This window comes from Dioscorea cayenensis, chromosome 7 (assembly GCF_009730915.1).
Source record: "Dioscorea cayenensis subsp. rotundata cultivar TDr96_F1 chromosome 7, TDr96_F1_v2_PseudoChromosome.rev07_lg8_w22 25.fasta, whole genome shotgun sequence".
NCBI classification, from domain to species: domain Eukaryota; kingdom Viridiplantae; phylum Streptophyta; class Magnoliopsida; order Dioscoreales; family Dioscoreaceae; genus Dioscorea; species Dioscorea cayenensis.
In genome coordinates this window covers 18,518,482-18,543,563 of record NC_052477.1, presented here as the reverse complement: position 1 = coordinate 18,543,563, position 25,082 = coordinate 18,518,482, and the positions used below count along the sequence as shown (strand labels likewise).

The following is a 25,082-nucleotide window of genomic DNA, read 5'->3' as shown; positions in this document are numbered from 1 at the left end:
GAAAGTGCTTGTGATGAGAAGATCTTCTTGGTGAGTTAGCATATCCTAGCATTGGAATAAGGTCATTCTATCGTGTACGAAGAAGGTCTATTCAATGTTAGGACAGTGCCTTTGCATGCCTAATCCTAGGCTAGATCATTCTAACTCTTTTGTTAATTTTAATTAAATTATGTGTTGATTAATTGCATGCTAATCAGAATTAATTTTCCTAACAATCCCATCTCTGCTCCTTATTATTGAGCTTAAGCAAACTTATAATCATCCACGAAAACTTGCGTTCCAATATTTAGTAGAGACAATTGGGAGCTTGTTGTGCCTAGTATGTTTCCACTTGCATTGAATGTTTAATCACATACTACTGCAAACATTAGAGATGCAAAAATATTTTTTATAACTAATCAAAAGAATGTGGTATGAATTTTCAGTATCTTGCCACCATTGAAGGACATTTGAGGTTCCGATCTTTGTTGATATTCTCAATGTATCTAAAAGTAGTGTTCAAGTAAAGCTGGCAACGAACAATTATCTATATATATCCCAACAATTGACTAACAATAAATTGTATCTCCATTGGCAAGATGTTTTTTAATAATATTTTTTAAGTTAAAAATAAATTGTTGAACTTGCTAGGTTGGCTGACCCTGGTCACTCACCGAGTCACAAGTTTGGAAAATCCCAACCTGTAACCACTAAAGTGAGGGGCTAGTTACTAGTTGTCGGCCAGGTTGGTTGTCAGTCGGGTCAAATATCGGCCCCATGCACCCTCTACTTCAAAGTATTTTATTTAGTGGTAAAGAGGTTCTTTTTATAAATTAAGTTAATGAATAAATGCTAGTCAGATAAATTTCAAGAGAACATATATAGATTGATATAAAAACCTTTTTTTTTTTCGAGGGATAATATGAAAGAAGAAAATTTGTGAATGTATACAAATAATTTAAAATTTTTGTAGTGGTTTATATATAAACCCATAATAAAAAAAGTAAATATTATTAATGACAGGTGGATCGAAAGCCTTATAAAAACTATTAAAATTTATAAACGTATAAACTAATGAAGTTCAAGTCACTAAAATTTCGAAGATTTAGATGAGTCAAAAATCTGAGTGGAATTTCAACGTTAATATAATATAAAACTCGAAATTAAGTAATTGTTATAAATGTTTGTTAAAATTGTTAGGGCTACTGAAATGAAACCTAAAATAGTACAAACGTAAAAAATAAAACAAATTAAATTATGTGGTCTTTCAAGGGAATAAAATCAAATTAAAGTACTTTTTCTGTGATTTCATTCAATCCAAGAAATAGCATAAAAAAAATGGAGTTCAAATTTATAATTATTAAAACATGATCATGGAGAGAAATTTTAAAATTACAAAGTCTCAAAATTTTAAAACAAATCAAAATCATATATTTTACTATAGATAATAGTAACGTTATAATTTTAATTAATACAGGAATCAATATGAATATAAATGAAAATTTAGCCACTAGTATTGTTGTAATTATTAACTGCAATATAATTATATATCTTACAAAGGTTACAATGGTTCCTAGACAGATTAACAGACATAATTTTTGAAAATCTCTATATAGGTCAATCCATTTAGACTGAATCCACACTAAAATAAAATAAAACACAAGCGGCAGCTATGGCTGGCCTAAAATGAACACCTTCTTAAATGAACATTACCATAATATTCCATTTTCGCTGCCTGGATACAAGGAAAAATAATCACAAAAAGGAATACCATACATGGTACTATCTACACAGTTCATGAGCACCGTATAATTAACTACTTTAGACAATAAGCATTTTCTGTACATGTGGTAGATACATGTGTTACAAAAACAGAGAACAAAAACTGAAGGGCTAATACATCTTTAACAAAAGAATCTCTACAAAATGATTCAAGGTCTTGGGTAAGTGACATTGCCAGCAATAATAAAAGAAGAGATCGGTTATGCTACCGAATACCTGCATAACAAAGTAACAAATTTGATAATCTCCCTAAGAAGATTCATTTGCTAATTGGAAAGAAGAGTTTGATTGAGATTGTTTTTCTTTGAATTTTTTCATGGATAAATAATAATATCTTTCTTGTAAAAACAACTAAACATGTCAAACATGTTCTAGTCATGGAAAGAATGCGTGAACATTTTTATGTCATGATGTGATCTCATGTTCATGTGTTTATTTAAAGAGCCTTGAGATGAAAAATGAAATGTGAAAGTCAAATAAACGAAAATATTTAATGTGTAAGAAAATTCGCACCATAAAACAAAACAATATGCATTACATCTTTTTATGAAATATTTTTCCCAACTGAATTTAGATTGCTCATGTGCATAAGCTCAATGCAAAATCAAACATGAAACATGCTCTATCACCAAAACTTTGCCATAGAAGTATAACCAATAAATATAAAAGAATAAACAAGAAGTTGGGAAATGAAGACACCAAAACTAGGCGGATGAAACAGGAAAGAGGAAACAGAAAACAGGAACATAAGAAAAGGGTGCCAAACAAATCCTTTAAGAAGGTATGGATCATATCATATGACATAATGGACATCAGAGCATAACGGCAGCATTGAAATTCATGTCTATTGTAAAATTTGTTGAATATTGCTCTACCAAGTATGTCTTTAAGCTATTATTTTCTTATATACATCATCCTTGTGATGCCACTATACCTGAATTGTATATATTAAGTTACATAACTGCTAAGTTATGCAAAAAGGTAAATGTCGATCTAATTATAGAATCAGGTCAGATAACTGAAATCACATCATGAAGAGGATCTAAAATGTGTTAAAGTACCTTAATTACTTCGCATTAGTTCGAACAAAACTAAGTTGTGCCAAATAATTGCTTTCAGCAAAGTCATGCAGCGTTCGGTGGGGCCGTGTCACTCCTCCGTCAGCTTTACTAAATTCTTGCTTCAATGCTCTTTGGCACAAATCAATATCCTAATAACACAATTGCCATAAGCAATTAACAAAGCAGGGGCTAGCGATACAGAGGATAAAAATCTATGTAACTTAAGCATTTTGTTTCAATAATGAACACAAAAGTCAACATACATTGAAAGAGATGATTCAAACATAAATATTACAGGCCCACAATGCTGGAAATTCACACATGGGAAATAAAAACAATGGAGAACCACAATAAACTTTCATAACATAAGCCATCAGATTAGATTAACACAGAGCTGATTTAAAAAATAAATAAATAAAAAAGACCCAACAAATGTCACCAGCAAATCTCACCCTAGCCATTTTGGGGCAAGCATAATGGAACCTTAGTTACAAATCATCTCTACTGGAATGACTGCTACTGGTGTCAAGCTTACCCAAATCTTCCTCAATTTCCAACATCTACAGGTTCTTAAAACAACCAGATATATTGAAGCACTAAACCCAAAGTAGGTCAATGCAGTTGTGGTCATCCAATCTGGTTGTCTCTCGAGTTCAATGCAACATCTTATCAATCAGTGACTATTTATGCACATGATGTGACATTTAGTTTTCAAGGTTTTCGAAGTTTTCAAGGTTTTCAACACATTCCGACATTCTTCTTGTGACATTAATACTATGTGCACAAGCTTTCCAAGATGGTAAAATTCATAATTATCATAGGCACCATTGTCACAACAAAATATTTTCTGATGTGTTTTGGAAAACAAGCAAGATCACTTGATACCCCAAGGGCAAGCGTAAGTAGCCCGTAAAGAACCCAGGTTATATCCATGGAGGTCACGGGCCGTAAAGGTCTTTGGATCTACCCGTAAAGTACTCTAGATGACCCTTACATCTCACCTTAAGGGCGTAAGGTACCTTAATATTTAAATTGTTTATTAAATTTTAAAATATTTAATATTTCTTTAATTTTATTATTTGAAAAGTTATATAATTAAATTTTAAAGCACTTGCTCTAATAATTATTTTTATAATATTTTCAATTATAAAATATTCCTATCATAAAAATATTTAATTATATAAATATTAAATTACAAAACATAATATTTATTTAATTTTATTACTTAAAAAAAAATTATAATTAATTTTAAATAACAAGCTATTCCTTTTCAATACAAATATTTTTTTTATAAAAATATTTAATCATATAAATATTACATTATAAAATTATTTAATATTTCTTTAATTTTATTAATAAAAAAATTATAATTAAATATGAGATGAATATAATAATGAATGGATACTACTTGCTTTACTACATTTCAACTTACAGTAAATTTTGATGTAAGTTGAAATGCTGTAAAAATGGGTGAGAAGTCCACTTATATTTAAGTGGAGCTTATACATCAAACCAAACAACTAGTTACATATAAAACCACTTATATTACAACTACTTACAAGTAACCAAATAGACCCCAAGTGTAATTATTTTACTTGCATAGTACATATCCGTATCATCTGTCATGATTACTCTCCATAAATAAACTTTCTTCCACAGTCATGTGATAATTCATTCATCTTTCAAACTATTTATATTCCTTACTCCAATCCTGTTTGAAATAGCGCACACACTTGTTAAATTAATAATTACATACCCAAAGCTGATGTAGCAGATACGAAGATAGTGGGTGTAACGAGTGGAGAAGACGAAGCCAACAATCAGCAACTCTTGAGCTCAGAACGGGTCCCAAAAAAACTGCAAGCACATTGAAATACGTGGATTATATTATATGATTATTTCTTGATGTAATGGTGTTATTTTGGGAATAGGGTTGAAATGTAAGTGGGTTACAACATGTATGACTCCATGTCAAAGAACCTATTACAACGTCTCCATTATATGGATAGACAGCGAATACAATCAGAGAAGGAAAAGAAAGATGAGATAGAGAATGAAAACACGTCCTCCCCTGATCGTATTCATTGTTTCTCCATATAATGGAGACATTGTAACAGGTTCTTTAACGTGGAGTCATGCATTGACTCGAGACGTCCCCCACTTACATTTCAACCCCATTCCCAACATAACACCATTACATCAAGTAATAATCATATAATATAATCCACGTATTTCGATGTGCTTGCAGTTCTTTTATTGACCTGTTCTGACCTCTTGAGCTGGTGATTATTGGCTTCACCTTCTCCGCTCGTTACACAGACCATCTTCGTATCCGCCTACAGCTGACCTCATCAGAAACCCACTACTTTTCCTCCTTGCCCTCCTCAAGCATAGTTCTTTCCTGATTTCAGTTATTATCAATATACATATGCAGTAATTAGAGGCTATTTGCCCTGTCCACTGATTGAAGTACATACTATCTCACCTCATCTCATCACTGTGACAAGTAGACACAAAATTTGGGGTTTCTATACTATATGCGGACGTACATTTCCTGACAAACCTGTTACAGTAAGACTTACGGAAACATGTATGGGATCCGGGAAGGGATATCACTAATTTAGGTAGCCGTTGTTAAGCTAGGTTGAATACTTTTTGAAATGAGTGGAGTATCTGATTGTAGTTAGGACAACTGTTACAATAGCTGCATCCAAAATGCCTACACCAATTCAATTTTGTAATTCGTGGCTTTTTTGTCATGTACAGTACAAGGTAATATCTCTTCTATGCCTTCTACCAGTGGTATACAGAATAAAAACCCGCCACCATTTTACATAACAAAAGTTCCAATTTAAAGTGAAGGGTTGATCTTCAATGAGTGACCTTTTTCTACAACCCAAGTACATTATCAGATTCTATAGAAATTGACAACATCAAATCCACTGCAGGATTTTGACCGACCTACTAGGCAAATCAACAAGATGCACTAAGTCAGCACCCAATGGTTGTCTCATCATGAACTTGAAGAGACGAAGCAAAACAGAATGGAAAATCTAAACAATTCTTAAAACAGACACATGATCTTATATTTCATGAATATGCATAACAATATCCTATTGTTTACCCCATAACAATATCATTTGGCAACAATTTGGAAACTTATCCTGAAGACTATATGTAAATTAATTAAAAAATTAATCTTGCCAAACTAATAAAGATTTATACGCCATATTCTCCACTCACATGTGATATAATAATGTAAATTACTTATAGACGACGATAGCTAACAACCTGTCAAGTTATCTAAAAGTTCGTGTCTCCACAGATAGATTGGTGCATATGATCATTATAACATAGATGCATACAAAGTTTTAATGGTGGCACCTTAATACAAGTTAATTTCATCATTTACAACTTGACTTCAAATTCCAACTCTCTTAAAGCAAGACAAATAGTATCCCACTTCATATCATCGTCTACACAAAGTTATTCAAAAGTAAAATCTGGAGCATATTCTCAATTGAAAGGTACCTGTAAGAACGCCACCATTTGCTCTTCAATAGTGCCATGCATAACCAAGGTTTCCACACTGATTGGACGAACAGCACCCATCCGATGTGCGCGACTAATCACTTGTTCTTCCATGCTGATTGATTAAAATAAAATTAAATAATAGATCAAAAGATCCAGTGAAGTTAGTTTCAAAGTAAGTGTCTCCAAAGGTGAATAAGAAAAGGAATAGCAGGCATGATTGATGGCAAATTGGTATAACATATTTGATCTATATTCCTTGCTAATAAAAAATAGAGGATTTTGATATTCAACCATAATTCAGGAGACTGGACTAAAGCCTATTCTGTCATCATTATCCACAGGTTACAGAAGAACCAAAAATTACCTTCTGTCCCAAATTGGTTCCATTAAAAACACATATGTGACAAAACTCAAGTCAAGGCCAAGAGCTGCACTTCCATCCATCAATAGCGCCAGGCAACTTGGATCATTTTGGAAGATTGCTAATGCCTTCATCTATCATAGTAGCTGCATTAGCAATAGATAACATATAAAAGACAAGAAGCAAAAAAACTAACCACACACCTTTTTGTCAGAGTGCAACGGACTGTACATTCCAGCGTATTTGATACCTGCAACTGTTAACTATGGAAATATAAAGAAATAATATGTTTAATTATGCATAGTTAGCTAATCGTAAATATTGCTCAATAGTGAGATCATTACCTGCTGCTCAATTACGTGTATATGCTCTAGAAACTGAGAAAATATAATCACTTTGTCAGGCAATAAACAAGAATACTCTCCGTATCGTTTCATGGAAACTCCCTGAATGGTGGGTATACAGGAATGGTTCTTCTGAGATGTTTCAAGCACTTTGCAATTATCTAGCCCAGAAACACAGTAATCAATCTTTCTATTAGATTCATACAAATCCTTCAATCTTCCTAACAGGTAAGCAACTTTGCTGCTTGATGTTGACTGCCAATCTGGATCCCAGTCATCCTATAAGAAACAAAACAAGAGGCCTTCAAATAAATAAGACAACGGAGAAACTGACAATGCCTATGCCAATAACATCTGATTCTAATGTACGTACCTGTTTATATGAAGGCTGCAACTCAATCAGATCTTTTGGAACAGGCCACTTTGGATTTGGATTTTCTGGTCTCGTCAATATTTCTGGACTCTGCATCTCATAATGGTTTTGGCAACCAGGAAAGGTACACTTCTCACTGTCCAGAGATACACAACCAAGGCACAAAAGATGCCTACATGGTGTAATAATGGGTAAGCGGCACCAATCTTCACACCTAGAAACACCAGAGAAGATTAGATGAATGCATTGCACTCGTATTATCAACTACAGACAAATTTTCTTTTGAACATTACCTTGAACAACTGCAACCATTCAGAAGAGAAATTCTTATATGTGAATATTCTTCTGAAAGAGGATGAAGACCTTGCTGCACAAGCATATCCATTGTTTCTTGAATATCCTGGCCAGCATCCGTTACTTTAATATGTCCAGCAACACAGCAAGATAGCCTAACATTCCTAATAGTGCTACCACGGAACTTCCATTGTTTTGGGTTAAGGAGTGATTCAACATGAGAAGGATCATTCCAGTCAGCCATAAGAATGTTCCGTCGAACAGTAGCAACTAGCTCGTTATAACTCCAGGCATGATCTTCATTGAAATTTAAAAAAGTCACTTTTTTGGTGCATGGAGGAATACTTTTTAAATCTTTCTTTCTTGCACTTATCATTGTCCTTTGAAGTAGTTGCAGCAGGCGAGCTCGTCCTTCCTCCATATGTGCTTCGAAAGGCCTTAGAATGCCAGCTTCCCACAAATCCTGATTTTGGCCATAGGCTTCATCATGCAGAAACTTCAACATTGGTTGAAGATGAGCCACTTGATTGTTTGGTGTGTTTGGAGTTGGTGTTCCAGTTAGAATCCACCGATTTGATGCAACCAATGAAATAGCCATTTGCAATTTGTTTGTTAAGCTGAGGCTCGAGCCAAGTGTATGCCCCTCATCTAACATCACCCTGAGCCAATGTATTTGCATCAAGACACTCCTCTTACGAGGACCCCATTCCGCACTTAACCGGGTAAAAGTGGTAATGACAATGTCATAATCCCATGCAAGATTGTGAGCTGAGGGCTTTTTATTGTCAGTCCAAATGTAAATGCTGCAGCTGTCCAGGGGAAACATGCTTCTGGATCTGAGTCTTCCAATGATCGACCAGATTTGCTGGGACAACTATCAGGGTTGCTCTAGACAAATACAACCTAAATAAATCTAATGGTTTGGTCATCGCTATTTTCAAGGGCAGTTGAGTCAAATACCAAATTGTCAAGTCTTTGTGGATAATACCACAAAATTGTGCCTTTCTCAACCCTTTTCACAAGACCAAATGCTTGGAAAATTTTATGATATCCATGTTGGCTTGGATCCACAGACGTATCATGAAGCAGACGCCTTAAACCCACCTTCTCCATCTCATCAAGTTTGTTCTGTGGAAGATTAGCCAACCAAATTAAAGCTTTTCTTGATTCAGAATTAAGAAGGGTAAAATGCTCTTTAAGAACATTAGTAAAAAATGTCACATTTTGCTCTTTCCCTTGAGGGGTTCCTTTAGTATAGAATCCTGGCAAGCATGTTATCCTTTGTTCATAATTCCAACATTCCTCTGGAACCGCACAACTTTGATATGAGGGGTCACTGTTCATACTACAAAACCACGCTGTTGCATCATCAAGTGTCTGAGAGATTTTTCGCCATTTTCTACAGGAATCACATTGAACCCAGTTTTCATTATAATCCAAACAATCAGCATTTTCTTTTCTGGATTTCTTGCAACTTCTAGGCAATTTGGGGTGACTGACATCTTCCTTTGCAATAGGGCTTGCACTTGGTGCATTCGTTTGAACAGAAATATTCTGTTTCAGTGGCCATACTTTCATTACCACAAACTGAATTGTTTCCGAATGTATCCAGGAGATTTCTCTTGATATAACTTAAGTTTCTAGTGCGTCGAAGAGCATGTTTTGCTGTCATAAAGCGTGAGTCTGTGCAAGACAGAGTCTGAGAATTTACACAGGACGACAATGGTGACCCAGCAGGATGATCAGAATCCACCACACAACCTTGCTTTAACAAGAAACATTTTGAATTCTCAACTAAAGCAAAGTCTAGAGATGATCTATTTGAAGAAGCCTTTCCCCTTCGTACCTTCTGACCAGTAAATCTTTTCCATGTTGACATGAAGTTACCACTGCTGATTTTATCAGAACTTATTTCATAATATCCACATTTTTTGTCATGATTATGCATGCACCAAACCACATCTACTCCAGGTGGGGGATCAGCCAAAGTTCCATGTGTTTTCAAAATAAGAGATAGTGCAGTAATTGTCTTTCCTAAACCAGGCTCATCACAGAACATTCCTCCACGAAAATCATTAATGAAGGGCGCCGTTCCAGTAGATATTTCACCAGAAGCCACATTTATGCAGAAAGAAAATCCATCATCTGTTGAAAAACCAACATATAAAGGATGTTCCAGAACTTCGACCTTGCGCTCCCGTTTTAACATCCACTTAACTGCTGCCTCCTGGTGTGGGAAAAGTTTAAGCTTCATGCATGGCATAATTGATATAGCTAAGGACCAGAAATGGCGACAAGTGGCTGCAATGCTAAGAAGGTCCTTAGGGCCAAGTATAGTCAACACATTCACCAAAACGTCATCGGCCAGATTCCAGATACCAGGACCAATAGGATCATCTTCAGGCTTTATTTGAGCAGAACACATCTTCTCCTGTTTCTTTATAGAAGGTAAACTTTTAAAAATTTCATGAAGACCAAATAACCTTTCATCAACAGTCTCAGATGAGATATAATGCATCTTGCATCCAAGAACGTGACAATCTGAACAAACCCAAACGCAGTCATCACCCACTTGATGGCTTCCACTATCCTGATCAAAAGCAAGCAGTGAACTTCTCATTTCCCAGTTACAGCTGTAAAAAAATATTACCCACTCAATTTGGCAGACATTTTTGATAATTGAGTAACAAAATCAAACTTTAACCATAAAAAATAAACACTTGAAAATGCACAAAATTTTTGAAGTTTCAACATTAACAATTACTTTTAATAAAATTGGCGCAGACAAATGTCCTGCAACTAAATAAAAATCAATTAGATCAACAATATGTTTGTCAGACCTCATGCTACATTTTTTTATTGTCAATGCATACAAAGACAAAATAAGAAAAGGTTTCTTAACCATCTCTATGATTGTGCTGACAATATAGCATAACTTGCATACTATGAAGAGACCCCACTATCAGCAAACAAAATTTGTGAAAAGAAATAAAGAAATAAAGATACAGGTAATAACAGAAGTTAACTAAACTAGAATGTATAAACCACAGGAACATAACATCACCCTTCAAATACTACTAAAAAAAAAGGAAAAATTAACTTCCAGGTTAAGAAGCACATTGGACTATTGAGTCATCATACTTCCATGAGACAATAGAATAAATAGATAATTTGTCAGTTTTTTAAATTTACAGTAATGTACAGAAGTGCACTGGGGACTGACAGTTATCTTGCAGAGAATTCACATGCTTGTTGGAATTCAAGAAGATAACCAGGAAGAAATGTAAAGAACCAAGCAATGACATTCTAGCACAACTTTATGGAGGCATACAAAATTATACATTGACACCATAATTACCATATTACCATTAACCTCCCAAAGTCTTGCCGAATTAAGTTGGCCCTAATGAACGTCATTGAAAGCAGCAAAAAATGACCGCAGTAAGTCATAACAAAGGAAAATTTACACTCCTGGTGAACATTAGAATTGTCTCATCAAGATCTAGCAGCAAACCTGCATGGAAGAGTCACTTCAAGCAAACCTAATGCCTCAGTAGAATTACTTACTAATTTGAGATCAAGCCTACTTTAAAAACTAATCTCGAGATGTCCATGTCGTACACAGAAGGACATGCCCATCAGCAGTTCATGCCCCTCCATCAAGATCCCTTTTTGGTCCATTCTTCCCCATACATATATCTAAACCAATGCCTGTATATATAAGTCACCTTTTATTGTCCAGGAGTATGGCTTTTGTAGCATGCCAGATATGATCCAATATGTGAAATTTCAGTGGTCTTAAACCATTGCAAGCAGTTACAGCAGTAAATTATAAGAACAAGATACCTTGTAATGGTTTTCATTTCACAACACCCGCCCATTCTCTTCCCACATTGGAAGGATATACAACGGTAAGGAAGAAAACTAAAACTTAAAAATATTGACTGTATGCATCCTCTAGAGCATCTTCACATTTAGTTGCCAAGAAACCCTAGACCTCAACATTCAAATTGTTTGTCCTGTAATATTGTGCCATCATTGACTCTTCCATAGTTCCCAGACTCAAATAGAAATTTTGAGAGCTGACACAATTTACTTTCATGTACGCCCTTGACAACATTTGGTCCTATCCCACCCAAGTCCAATATGTTTTTTTTTCTTTGAGATAAAAAAAAGAGATGGCAAAGATAAAAAGGCAAAAATTTTCAATCATCAGAATCCGAAAAAAATTTTATTTTTGCTGATCAATTAAAACCACAAATTCTTCCAAATTTTTAATGCTCATTAAAAAGAAAACACTATGCTGATGTTGGTTCACTAAAACAGTGCACCTCAGTCCATGGGTATCTAAGCTTCTGACTAAAGTCCAAATTCCAAATTTTCCAGAAAAAATCTAAATTTGAAGCAATACCCAACCACAATTCAATAGAGGAAACATAAATGAATAGATAAACAGGAGAGATGAAGCCAAGCACCTCAAGTGCTTGAACAAAGAAACAGCCAGCGCACGCGACCTGGGAAACTGCCATCCAGACCAGACCTCAATTGGAAGATAAACATCAACCAGCACCACAGCTCTCATACCTTTGAACTCCCTCATCGAAACCCTCACCACCCTGGCCCGAATCTTCAAGCAATTGTGTGACACGAGAGCATGCAGCTGATGCACAACACTCATACTCCCATTCACCAGCACCCGTCCTCTCCTCCTCTTCCACAAAAACGGCTTACCCAGCTTACCTCCATCTCCATCTGGATCCGCAGTTGAAACCACAGAGTCAACCGGTTCTCCATTGGCATTGACGTATTGGACTGGAACGAGAGAGGTTCCGTCATCAGATCGGAATCCAGTGATGCCGCCCTCGCTGAACAAGGAGAAAGGGATGCCGAGGGTTGGGGGTCGGGGCGAGGCGACGGAGAGGACTGCCTGCAAGAAGCCGCAGAGCTTGTAATCGCTAAGAGGGGAGTCCTCCGCCATGGAATCTGGCAGAGGCGACGCCATTGAAGGAGGGATGGAGATGAGAGGAAAAAGAAGGCGTGTGGAAATTTCCAGACAAAAGCGGAAGTTGAGAAGAGGAGATATAAATAAGAACCAATAAACCTGACACCGCTCCCAAGATATTTAATATAAAGTTTATTAACATATGATACTGTTTCCATTTACTTGGCCCAATTTTTATTTTATTTTATATATTTTTAAAAGTATGAATTTCTAAACATTTTCTTTATTTTTCTAAGGGAAAATTATTTTTAAGCCCCTGAAATTTTTTAAACTTCCTCCAAGGTCTTTTCTGACAAAACTAAAGTCCCCGTCCGTCCTTCCTTTATAGTTTTTGTACTCGTTCGTTCTTTCCGTCACCCCAAGCTGTGATATTTTCGTTTAATCCCAAAACTACCCTTGAAAAAGTTTGGAGGGAATAATGGCGCCAAATCAAATCACAACATGCCTATTGTACTGCAAACTTGCTTTGGAAGTTGCATTCTTCTTCTACTTGTATCTTGATGAAGAAGCTGGTGTTTTGGTCCATATTGTTTCCATTCTTGAGCCTCTTCATGTAAAGAACCAATTCTATCTTCGTTCGTCATCTCCGTCTCCCCAGTCCGGAGAAGCTATCCAGTGCAACGTCACACCAACTGCAAGGATCTCATCTTGAGCATACAGTATGTTAACGATATCGTCTACCTAGAGATTTTGTTCATATTATTATCTTATTTTTATCATTCACCATGTTCAAAAGGTGGCAGTTTATGACTAAAGGTTTTTTTGTTTTGTTGCTGTAGTGGCTTAATGGATATGTTTTACATCTGCTATGAAATATAAGAGAGAGGGTTGTGTGTTAGATTTAACCATCTTGAGTGGGTGGGAATTATTATTGGAAGAAATATGTACGTATTGGCACCTTCAAGCTTCATCGATCAAAAGTTAAGTATATAATTCCGGATGAGCGGAAGACGTTGGCTTCCATTAGTTCGAAGATGACTTCAAAACAATGTGCAACATTCACCGGGTTATTCAAAAATAAACGTGGTTGATATGTTGGTAGAGACCGTGGATAGTAACATCGAAGACAACTCGGGTCATCGAGACCATCGTAAATATCATATATCTTTTTATTCTTTTCATTTTTTTGTAAATCTCGCTTACGCGATAGATGTTGTCCTTCTATTTGATTTTTAATGGTGTACACATGTGATACATTGATTGTTATGCTGGTTTTTTTGCACATTAAAACATTTTCGTATTTATTCACTTTAGATTGTAGTTAGTTTTCGATTTTGTAGTTTAGATTTTTGCTTTGTGTTAAGATTTTTGGTAGTAAGAATTCAATTTTTACAGATGTTTCGCTTTATTTATCGAACTAACAACTTACTTTTTTTCCATCATACTAGGGAAACATTGTCAATGCTACTCGATAGCTTTTACATGGAGGACCTTTAACAATAAGTAATCCGACAAGAGATTCGTAGTCGAGTATACTATGATTGGTCATCGCTTTTGAAAAATGCGAAAGACTTTAAGGATGCATTGTGTGACTTAGCCGTCAAACGCAATTTTTAACTTTCGGTTCATAAAGAACGATAAAGATAGAGTGACCGTGACATGTGTCGATGAAGATTGTCAATGGCGTGTTCATGCCTTAAGAGACGGAAACCTTCCTACATTCAGGATTAAAGCAGCACAACATGAACACACATGCGGTGGGGGTATCAACACACCATTTCACCCGAGAGCATCAAAGAAATGGGTTAGTAGGAAGGTAGTAATAAAATTACGTGATCGGGTCTCCGTCATCGAGCGATGGATATACAACGAGATATATTACGTGACCACGGTGTTCGTCTGCAGTATAAACAAGCCCTCGGATGGGTAAAAGAGTTAGCAAAGGGAATTCTTCATGGCAGTGATATAGCAAGCTATGATCTGTTGGTATGGTATGCAACCAAAGTTTATGAAACTAACCCAGGTAGCGTCGTTATTATTGACACTGATGGAGAATGATTCAAAGCGTGGGTTTTTCTATTTTCGTGCTTCTCTTGATGGTTTCAAGCGGGGTTGTAGGCCTATGCTTTTTCTAGATGGAACTCACTTGTTGGGCAAATATGACGATATCCTTCTTGGTGCAACAGCCAAAGATGGAAATGAAGGATTTTTTTATTTGGCGTTTGCTATCGTGAATAATGAAACTGATGATAACTGGACATGGTTTACATCAACTTTGGGTGATGCAATATACGGTGATGACGACTACACCAACATAATCACATTCATCTCGGATCGGTCGAAAGGACTTGTAAATGCCATTGCGAAGGTTTTTCCTTCATCCCCGCATGCTTATTGCTTGCGACATCTACATGCAAATTTTCTTAAATCAAATGGGCAGCTAGGAAAGTCATTAAAAGATGAGTGTTGGAGTTTGATTATGAAGATTTCATATGCATGTACGTCTTTCGAATATGATGAAGCTGTACGCTCCCTATTGGCCACATCAGGACAAGCACACCATTGGATGTTCCAAAAATCGAACATGTCACATTGGTGTAATTACTTGTTTAGAGGCCAGCGGTGGGTTGAAATGTACTCCAACATCGCAGAATCTTTTAATGCATGGATAAGAGAAGCACGACACCTTCCTGTGTGTAAGATGGTAGATGCAATAAGGTGGTACCCATAATAGAATGCAAAGTTGTTACATGCTTTCCCGTATTCATGTTTTTTTTCAACCATTTGCTTTTAATATTGTTCTTTACTGTTCTGATTTCGCTTAATCTATTTACTATTAGAGGTTTGAGTTCTGTATTTTATATTTCCCTTTCGTTTATCAAGTTACTGTTTAGTATTAGTAGTTGGTGTTTACAAATTATGCAATGTGTTCTACAGTTTGTACTTGCATTATTATCCCTAAATCCTATTATATTTTACATTTACTATCGTAATGGTATGCTCCACGGTGCAATTGATACAACCTATGTTCATGTTGTTAGGTTTAAGATGATGAACATGATGTACAACCGACATAATTGTTGCTTGAAATAGGAATCTTATCTTTGCCCTGTGATACACAAGAAGATTGAAGTGATAGTCGAAGAAAGTAGGTACTTACTGATAGGTTGTTCAGATGGAGAACAGTTCAAGGTTGTTGACCACCAGAGTAATTCTGTTAATTTGTGTGCTCGAACATGCTCTTGTCGCCGCTGGCAGGTTTACGGAATACCATGTAAGCATGCTTGCACAGCGATTATGCAAACTGATATAAATGTCCATCGATTCATTGAACCATACTACACTGTCAAATCCTACAAGTTGACATACAAAGAATCGATATTCCCTGTACCAGATCATGACAAACCGTTGGATGACTCTCGCCAACTCCATATTCGACCACCTATCTTAAAGAAAAAGGCCTGGTCATCCGAGGCGCAAGCGGATTGAGTCACAAGCATGGCATGTGCGTGAAAATACATTGTAGCTGTTGCCACTCAATCGGACATAACAGAGCAACATGTAATGTAGTAATCGCATACTAAACACTAGGTGGTGTGCATGTTTTTGTTAAACAATGAAATAGGGTAACATGTTTTGAAAATCGTCCATCCAACCATATATGTTAATTTGTAATACTGGCCGTGGATGGCGAATTTTGAAATGTAAATAGCGTTTTTGGTTAGCAGTTAATGAAAATGAACTGCTATCTGTGTAAGTAAACAACAAACCACACATATAAACGTAGTCATATATTAATGAGCGGCATATTCAATTTATAAACAACAAACACAATAGTTGGATACGAGTAAGCTTTATTGGTCAGCAAGCATTGAAAGTGATGTATAAAGCGAGTAAGTCATTTGGAGCTAGCATATATGATCAGTAGTAGACAAAAATGACTTTTGTTGTTAATTTGTATAACATAAGTTAGTAAGACAGTACAGTAATGACTGTTCTTACTAAAGTAAATATTCAAACACAGTAATGACTGTTCTTAGGGAAGTAAGACAGTACAGTAAGTGAGGACATTCATTTCATGTTAGCCATTTGACTTTTCAGCACAATCATTAGACGGTTGTGCGTCTGCATTAATCTCTGGGATGGGTGGCGTGGTTATTGGCTGATGATCATTTTCTTGGTGGCTTTGTGGTGGCGCATCATCTATTTTTTCCCCATCCTCTGTACTTACCGCTGATGCTTGGGTAGGCAATGCTAACTAGGGTGTGTTTCGTGTAATGTCATCTGACAAGATGCGTACAGCGTGCTCTAGTCGCAGATGGGCAACATCTGAATGGGGTACACTGAGTTCCTTGCCATGCAGAAGTTGTTCCATGAAGCGCATCAGGTACACTGGACAATCGACACTATCCTCCCTCTGTTGTGGGCAGTCACGAACATGGGTAAGGGTATACAATGCCGCCTCATTGATATTGAATTTTATCTGCAAACGATCTTCAAACAAGGAACGCTGCAAAACACGAAAACAGAGTTACAAAAAAGTACCAGAAACTCGAAATGGGTATCAATATTACCATGGCATTTGCTGCATGATCATAAACTGGACTACGCATGGATGAATAATGAAAAATATGCCTTCTCGCCTTTTGTCGAGTACAATAAGATGGTAATGTTTGTTCACAACAACCGGCATGAGAACAAGTTTCACTCTGCCATAATCTTCTAAAGCTGGGGACATCATTTTATCAAGACCATCAACTGAATGCTCCTGTTGTGACAAAGCAAGCGCCATGGGTCTACAAATTGTGGCAGGTCTATCGAACTCGTGGGGGGATTTCTTCAAAGAATCGAGTAACATAAGGACGAACACATCGATGACAGAATCCGGCACCATAAGTTTACCATCGATTAAAGCATGAAGATGACATCAGGTCGTGTGGCCCCATACATTACTCCATACAGTAGTCCTAGTATCATATCAAGGAAACATATGAACAACATATAATAAATATAAACACTTAACAATAAAAATAAACAATTATAATGATATCTAAATTGCTATTTGTAATACTAGCATGCACAAATTGAAACTTGCAGAGAAAAATTTGAAAAAAACGATCAATACACCATGATAGTGAAGGTTTAATTTTTGAATTCAATAAGGATAGTGTCAAATTGAACCAAAGACACAGTCGAAATTTTTGTTGAGGTACTTACTCGCTCTATTCTCGCTGTTGAGAAACACACTCAATGCCATTTGTTGTAATTTTTTTCGAGACGGCCAAAAACTCACGGGTCATTTTTGGAATGAAATCTTTTGGAGGTTCTTTTTACGTTCTCATGGCATATATGTAACCCAGTGTCTTCTAAACTGGTGGGGATATCTTGTATTTCCTTTATCGGGGATGGTTCCTTCTCCCCTCTTTTACAAATAATTTTTTTCATCGTTTTTCGCTTAGGGTTAAGGACTCTATGGCATTATCAATGTCATCAGTTGTTTGCTCATTAAGCACACTCATTTGTGATGGAGTTATCGCTGTCCTTTTCTTTCCTTTTTGAGTACTGACATTTTTTGTTGAGGGAGCAAGTGTTGGGCAAGAGGATTTCATTGCCCTTGTAGCTCGCGTGGTCGGGCTTCTCATCATCGGGACGCTTCGATACGTCCCCGCCAATGGGGGTTTTCGGTACTCGTGGCTTGGGACGCCACTTTCTTGAACTTTTTAGGGCGGGGTTCGAGACGGATCATCATGGGGTGGTTGCTCCTCATTCCTATTGATGACATCTTCCTTCCTTTCAAGAACACTTACCTTTGCACGAAGTGCTATCAACTCTTCCATCAAAGTTTTATAGTTCTCGTCTTTTGTGGCCTTCCTCACTGGATTTGAGGATAGCGATTGCTGGCCAGACTCCATTTGTGTGCTATCTGACTACCTACTATGCTGCCATTTCGTCTGGGAGGGCTCCCCCTTCATTTTCCCATATAATTTCCTTCGCCTTGTCCTCACATACTTAGGTGTTTTCATAGCATCGGATGTCTCTGAAACCATCAATGAGTTATTCCGTTGAACCTTTCCATATCCGAGCAGTTCAATTTCAGATTCTCTGTCGGCCATGAGTGGAACAAACTAGCAGAAGATAACAAACATCAACGAAAACATGTACATTAGAAATTAATACATAAAAAATCTTTGCATAAAATAAACATCTTATATAACATACTGAACATTTATATAAATAAGTAAACAAGTTTGCCAAATTGTGAACAGATTGGTGTGAAACAACATTACAATTGTAAATATTAATTTCATACCGATACTTATGAGTACTATATTGTAATTTTAAAACCGAAATTAGAATATTCACGAGTACATGCTAAACTATGCATATCTTCTTGCCCTCTAGTGAATCAATCAAGACACTAACAGCAGCTTGTTTCTTGTAACTACCAACACTATAACAGAGAATGCGTGGTGTCCTTCCAAAGTGAATCTTCTTCCCGCTACTCCGTGACTTCATAAAACCAAATGATTAATGGCATAGTACAACCCCTTACGTATCCTATCCTTGATTGCTTCCCGCACATCTCTCTTTTCACACGAGCGGTCATGCGAGAGGTATATCATCCATCATCCATTTATGTGTAGCTTGTGCCCATGCGCATGTCCTATTGTTGATAGATTGTCCACATAGTAGGGTAACCATGCCGGTGACGAACATGAAGTTGTGGGGAAAACGGCAAATCCTAGAATGTATACTAATAAAAGCTTCACAAAGCTTTCTTCTTTCTTGCTTTCTCTTTTTACCACCATGTTCATTAATGACCTCACCAGGCAGTCCCTCTTTTTGGTCTACTCCTTTATCAAGTATTCCTCTTCAAATACGTGAACGCTCATTTTTTTCCTTTTTGAAGTCAATGGCGATGCCATCACATTGTAATCCTAATATTAATGAAACATCTTCGCCCTTGAATTGCGTAAAAACTATCCCCCAAAATGGAATGTGTTGCTCCTTTTCATCAAACATCCGCATTAATGCATCCAAAACACTCGCACTCTTGGACTATGGGCTCAATGTCCATGAGGTGGGCTGAATGGTGTCCTTCAAGTATATCCCAATGCCTTCGTGTCATCATCTTCTTCAACTCGGGTTGATGGTATCAACAACCGGTGCTAAATAACAACGTCCGCTCACAAGATTTCTGAATTGTCACCCATAATCTTCCTAATCACACAAACAAAAACAAACTGGTCAGGCGACATATACTTATTAAATAACAAAAGTCATAACCCACTATATCTTTCCCAAACAATATAAATTGCCCATAATATCAATCAAAGAACTCACGAGTCAAGCAATTGTCATCTATAATTGAACAGAACAATAGAAATGTAAACAATAACCACTGATAGTAATCCTATTCATAATAAAAATGCATGAATCCTAAATGTTAATGATCCATTCACATCTTCTTTGGTTCTAAATGTTAATCATCCATTCATAATACAACTAAAGAGATACAATCTTATTGGTAACAAGATTGTTAGCCAAAATTGAACATCAAATACATTTGTAAATACTGGCCCTAAAATAAATTCCACATGTTGATATCAACGTTATTAGAGAGATTCTACGACATAAGACATTTGTTTTCATGCATTTGTGCGGATTTATTCATTACAACCCGAAATTAGGGCACAAACCTATTGTACAAAACTAACTACACACTCAAATTTCATATCTTCGTCAAGAGATTTCAAGGAATTTCGTGGCTTATGAACAATGATAATCCAATTTAACAAACAATAAACTATAAATGCAAGATAAGACTAACCAAAGGGTGTTGGCCTCCAATGCCGTCGGCCTTCAAACCTTTTTTTCCCTTCAGTGTCCAAACAGAAAGCAAGGATGCTCTCAAGCTTTCTTCTTCTCTCCGGTAGCAGCGACACGAATGCCGGCAGGCTGAGATATGGTCGTTCAATGAAGGAAGACGAAAAGGCTTTCTTTTCTCGGGAGAAGAAGAAATGAGTATGGGGATGTGATGTGATGGTTACTTTAACTATTTTACATTTTCAAAATTTTATAACCAACTGAGGGCAATCCCGTCATTTTACTCTGTTTTTAACACCGTTAGTGGACTATTGGACTTGAAAGTATTTCTATAGAAAAGGGAGGACTTATAAGGGATATGGAAAAGTCAAAGGACTTTTTACTCCATTGACAAAATGGGAGGGATGCTCCATGCAATTCCTCTTTTTCTAAACTAATTTTACAATTTTAATTTAACCATAATCTTTCATCTAAAAATAATAAAGAAAAATAACGATCATAGTTTAAAATGACAAACTAGAAAGATAGTCAATAACCGAATCTGACTAAGAAAGTTGTTATTTCACATAATTTAATATTAGGCTATATTTGATTGACAACATAGAAAATAGCTAGAAAAGAAAATTTTTCCATGAAAAATTTTACATTGAAAATGAAAAAAATAGTCGTTTGATTGGCATTATTTTCTAGCTAAAAAATAAAAAAAAATTCAATTAAAAATTCAGATTTTGTTGTTTGATTGCTCTTATTTTCCACCCATGGGAAAAAACCTTATTTGATTACATCAATTTTTTCTGGAAAAGTCACATTTTCCATGGAATTTTTTTTAAAAATTATTAAAATTATACCGCGGGATCTTTTCACTAGTTAAATTTATTCAAAATATTATCAAGTTATATAATTTATCTTCTTTTAAAAAAAATTTAAAAAAAAACTTTTTTTTAAAATTTTTAAAAGAAAAGTTATTTTAAATATTGTTATTTTTCACATAGCCCTCTTACGTTTCCCTGAAAAACTTTTACCAGTGTGGATGCAGGAAAAATTTTCCACTAAAGGAAAATAGGGTCATGTGATAGTGTTTGTGGAAAAATTTTCCACGGGAACTTTTGTCAAACATCCTATTTAGCTGTGGAAAATTTTTTGAGGGAAAATAAGTAATCAAACACGTTATTTTTTTAAAATTATCCCTAATTTATATGTTCTCATATTAAATTTCAAAAGGAGAATTGAATAGTGTTAAGACAATTTTTAGAAAAAAAATAATAAATGTTTAATAATAACCGATAAAAAACGGAACATAGGGGTAAGTTTGAAAAGTAAAAAATTATTTAAAAAATTTATATTTTTAATAAAAATATGAATAAAGTATTAATTTTTAATAATTTTTTTATTAATAAATACATACATTTTACAATGAAGATTTCACCATTTCCGGGTTTCGTATAAAAAAAATTTACAGCACTATTTTAATCGAAATATGATTTTATATAGATTTTTTTATAACCCTAATTTTAATGGAAATATTATTATTTTATTATTATTATTATTATTATTATTATATGAAAAAAAAAGTTAATTATGATAAAAAAAGGTGAATCTTAAAAAAATTAATAATAAAAGATAAATTCTTAAAATAATCTTCCAACATCCAGATAAATAAAAAATAAAAGGAAAAAGTGAAACAAATAATCTTTACGGTTAAAAAAAAGGAAAGATTGGATTTTAAATTAAAAAAAAATGATAAGTTCGATAGATAAAACAAAAGAAAAGATAATCTCCTCATATTTTAAATTTTAGATAATAAAAAAAATAAAAATATATAAAACAAACTAACCATATGGTTAAAATAAAAAACAAAATAAAGGAAAAGATCGTATTTTTTTTAAAAAAAATAATAAATCTGAAGAAAAAAAGAAAAAAGAGATATTGGATTTTAAATTAAATATATATAATAAATCCGAGAATTTAAAAAAAAAAAATGTTTGGATTAATAAGAGAAGAAAAAAGGTATAAGATATTAAGATTATGCTAGACAAAATTTCCGAGCACCCGTAGAGCCAATACCGGCCCAACAAACACAACGGCTCCACAGAACAATGTAGAGGCTCCAATGGGAAGCCAATATGGCCAAACATCCTAAACCATACATACAAGAACCCTAGAAACCCTACAAGCACAAAAACAGAGCCTGAGGGACTTACAACTAAGAACGAAAAAGTTGGGGAGAAGACCGGGAGAAGAACAAAGAGGAAAGGAGATCGGCGCTGGGGTTGCAATGGAAGGCGGCTGAGCGTGTAAAGGGAAGGGAAGGCGAACGGACGTGAACTGGAGATGGTCAGCGTGACCGGCGTGGCTCTCGTCTCGAGAATGAACGTGGTAAATGCGAAATAGTCACAAGGACATGCCCACGACACGATCATGTACCGGGCATGAGAATCGAAAGGAAAAAACCTACAGAAACACAACCGTGTAATAAACATAAGCCACCCCCTGAAAATCTCAGGAAACAAATTGGAGCTACAAGAAGGAAAGCACGAGCGTGCACAGATCATGCTCATCATGTTAAGGCTCATGACACGCTCATGCTCAGCCTGTGCTCACCCTGAAAACCTCTCAAACCCAGAACCAATGAGAATCAGTGGGACAAGCAGGGTGCGCTAGGCCCATGCTTACCATGAAAACTCCAGGGTACTGGATAGAACAAGGATAAACCAAGAAAGCACAAGACTAGTGAGAGACAGCCACAACAGGAGATAACAACTAACACAGAAACAAAAAAAAAAAAAAATAAAAGCACAAGTAATAAAGAGACAAAAGAAATAAAGGAAACTGAGACTTGGGTTGCCTCCCAAGAAGCTCTTGTTTAACGTCACTAACTTAACGTACCTGCCTAGCCGGGTAGATCATGCAAGAATAATGCACCACAACCTGATGACTGAAGCGTATCCTCTCTGATGATGTAATGTTTCAGCTTGTGGCCATTGACCTTGAATGTTCCCTTCGTGGGATGAGAAATTTTGACTATGCCATGAGGAAATGTTTGAGTCATAGTGTAGGGATCCTGAGCAACGTGATTTGAGTTTTCCAGGGAAAAGCTTTAGCCTGGAATTGAACATGAGAATTTGTTCTTCAACCCGAAATGTTTTTTCTTTCCTGAGATGGGTATCATGGATCTTTCTCACTTTTTCCTTATACACACATGTATTCTCGTATGCATTCAGCCTATGCTCTTCCAGTTCATTCAACTAAAATTTTTTTTTTTTGTGTATCATGTGTATCCAAATTCAATAGCTTGATTGCCCAATATTCTTAATGTTCGAGTTCAACAGGTAGGTGGCATGCTTTACCGTAGACCAGACAATAAGGAGTATGCCCAGTCGATATCTTATATGCTGTTCGGTAGGCCTAGAGAACATCATCTAACCGTTCAGACCAATCACACGGGTTATGATAAACTGTCTTCTCAAGAATGCGCTTTAATTCCCAGTTGGTAACTTCAACTTGACCACTGGTCTGAGGGTGATATGCAGTGCCAACATGATGGGTTACTCCATATCTCTTCATTACCTTTTCAAACTGAGTGTTACAGAAATGAGTGCCCCTGTCACTGATAATGGCTCTCGAGGTGCCGAAACGAGAAAATAATTTTTTTTAAAAACTTGACAACCACCTGTGCATCGTTTATTGGAAGGGCCTGAGCTTCAACCCACTTAGATCCAATAAAGATGTTCTTCTGGAAAAGCATCATTTATTGATTGAGATCTGCCGCTATCTTCTTCAGCGTGCACCAAGAATGATAAATAATTAGCCACCACATTTTTTTTATCCTTTCTTTTCTCGAATTTCAAGATTAAACTCTTGTAGGAGAAGAATCTATCTAATCAACCATGGTTTAGCACCAGTCTTTGAAAGAAGATATCTTATAACCGTGTGATCAGTGTACACAACTACCTTATAGAGGACAAGATAGGGTCTGCATTTGTCAAAGGCATATACAATAGCCAAAAGCTCTTTCTCTGTCGTGGTGTAATTCCCTTGGGCAGGATTCAAAGTTTTTTTGGCATAATAAATAGGATGAAATTGTTTATCATATCTTTGCCCCAATACTGCCCCGACTGCCCAGTCACTAGCATCACACATAAGCTTAAAGGGTCGCTCCCAGTTTGGAGCCTTCATAATTGGTGCATGGACAAGCTTCTCCTTCAACGTCAGAAAGGAACTGAGACACTGTTGATCAAATTTAAAAGGTGAATCTTTTTCCAGCAACTTTGTCATGGGTTTAGAGATTTTGGAAAAATCTTGAATAAACCTCCTATAAAACCCAACATGCACTAGAAAGCTCTATACATCTATCACAGAAGTGGGTGGGGGAAGCTTTTCAATTGTATCCAGTTTGGCCTTATCAACTCTAATCCCCGAACTGGAAATTTTATGGCCTAAAACAATTCCTTCTTTGACCATGATGTCACTTCTCCCAATTTAGGGCTAGATTTGTTTCTTCACACCTGGACAGAACTCACCCCAGATTCACCAAACACCCATCAAATGAATCCCCAAATATTGAGAAATCATCCATGAACACCTC

General features: G+C 35.9%; 1 protein-coding gene across 1 annotated transcript; it reads right to left on the bottom strand.

Annotated features, from left to right (window-relative positions):
• Nucleotides 1-1,517: 1,517 nt before the first annotated feature.
• Nucleotides 1,518-12,806, bottom strand: LOC120264597 (F-box protein At3g54460). The gene is given in 12 exon segments (XM_039272419.1): nucleotides 1,518-1,977; nucleotides 2,823-2,971; nucleotides 6,354-6,468; nucleotides 6,721-6,851; nucleotides 6,921-6,980; nucleotides 7,062-7,340; nucleotides 7,435-7,648; nucleotides 7,728-8,530; nucleotides 8,532-8,669; nucleotides 8,671-9,234; nucleotides 9,317-10,361; nucleotides 12,204-12,806. Coding segments are annotated over 11 exon segments (4,020 nt in total). The 5' UTR covers nucleotides 12,731-12,806; the 3' UTR covers nucleotides 1,518-1,977; nucleotides 2,823-2,827.
• Between the last annotated feature and the right edge of the window lie 12,276 nt (nucleotides 12,807-25,082).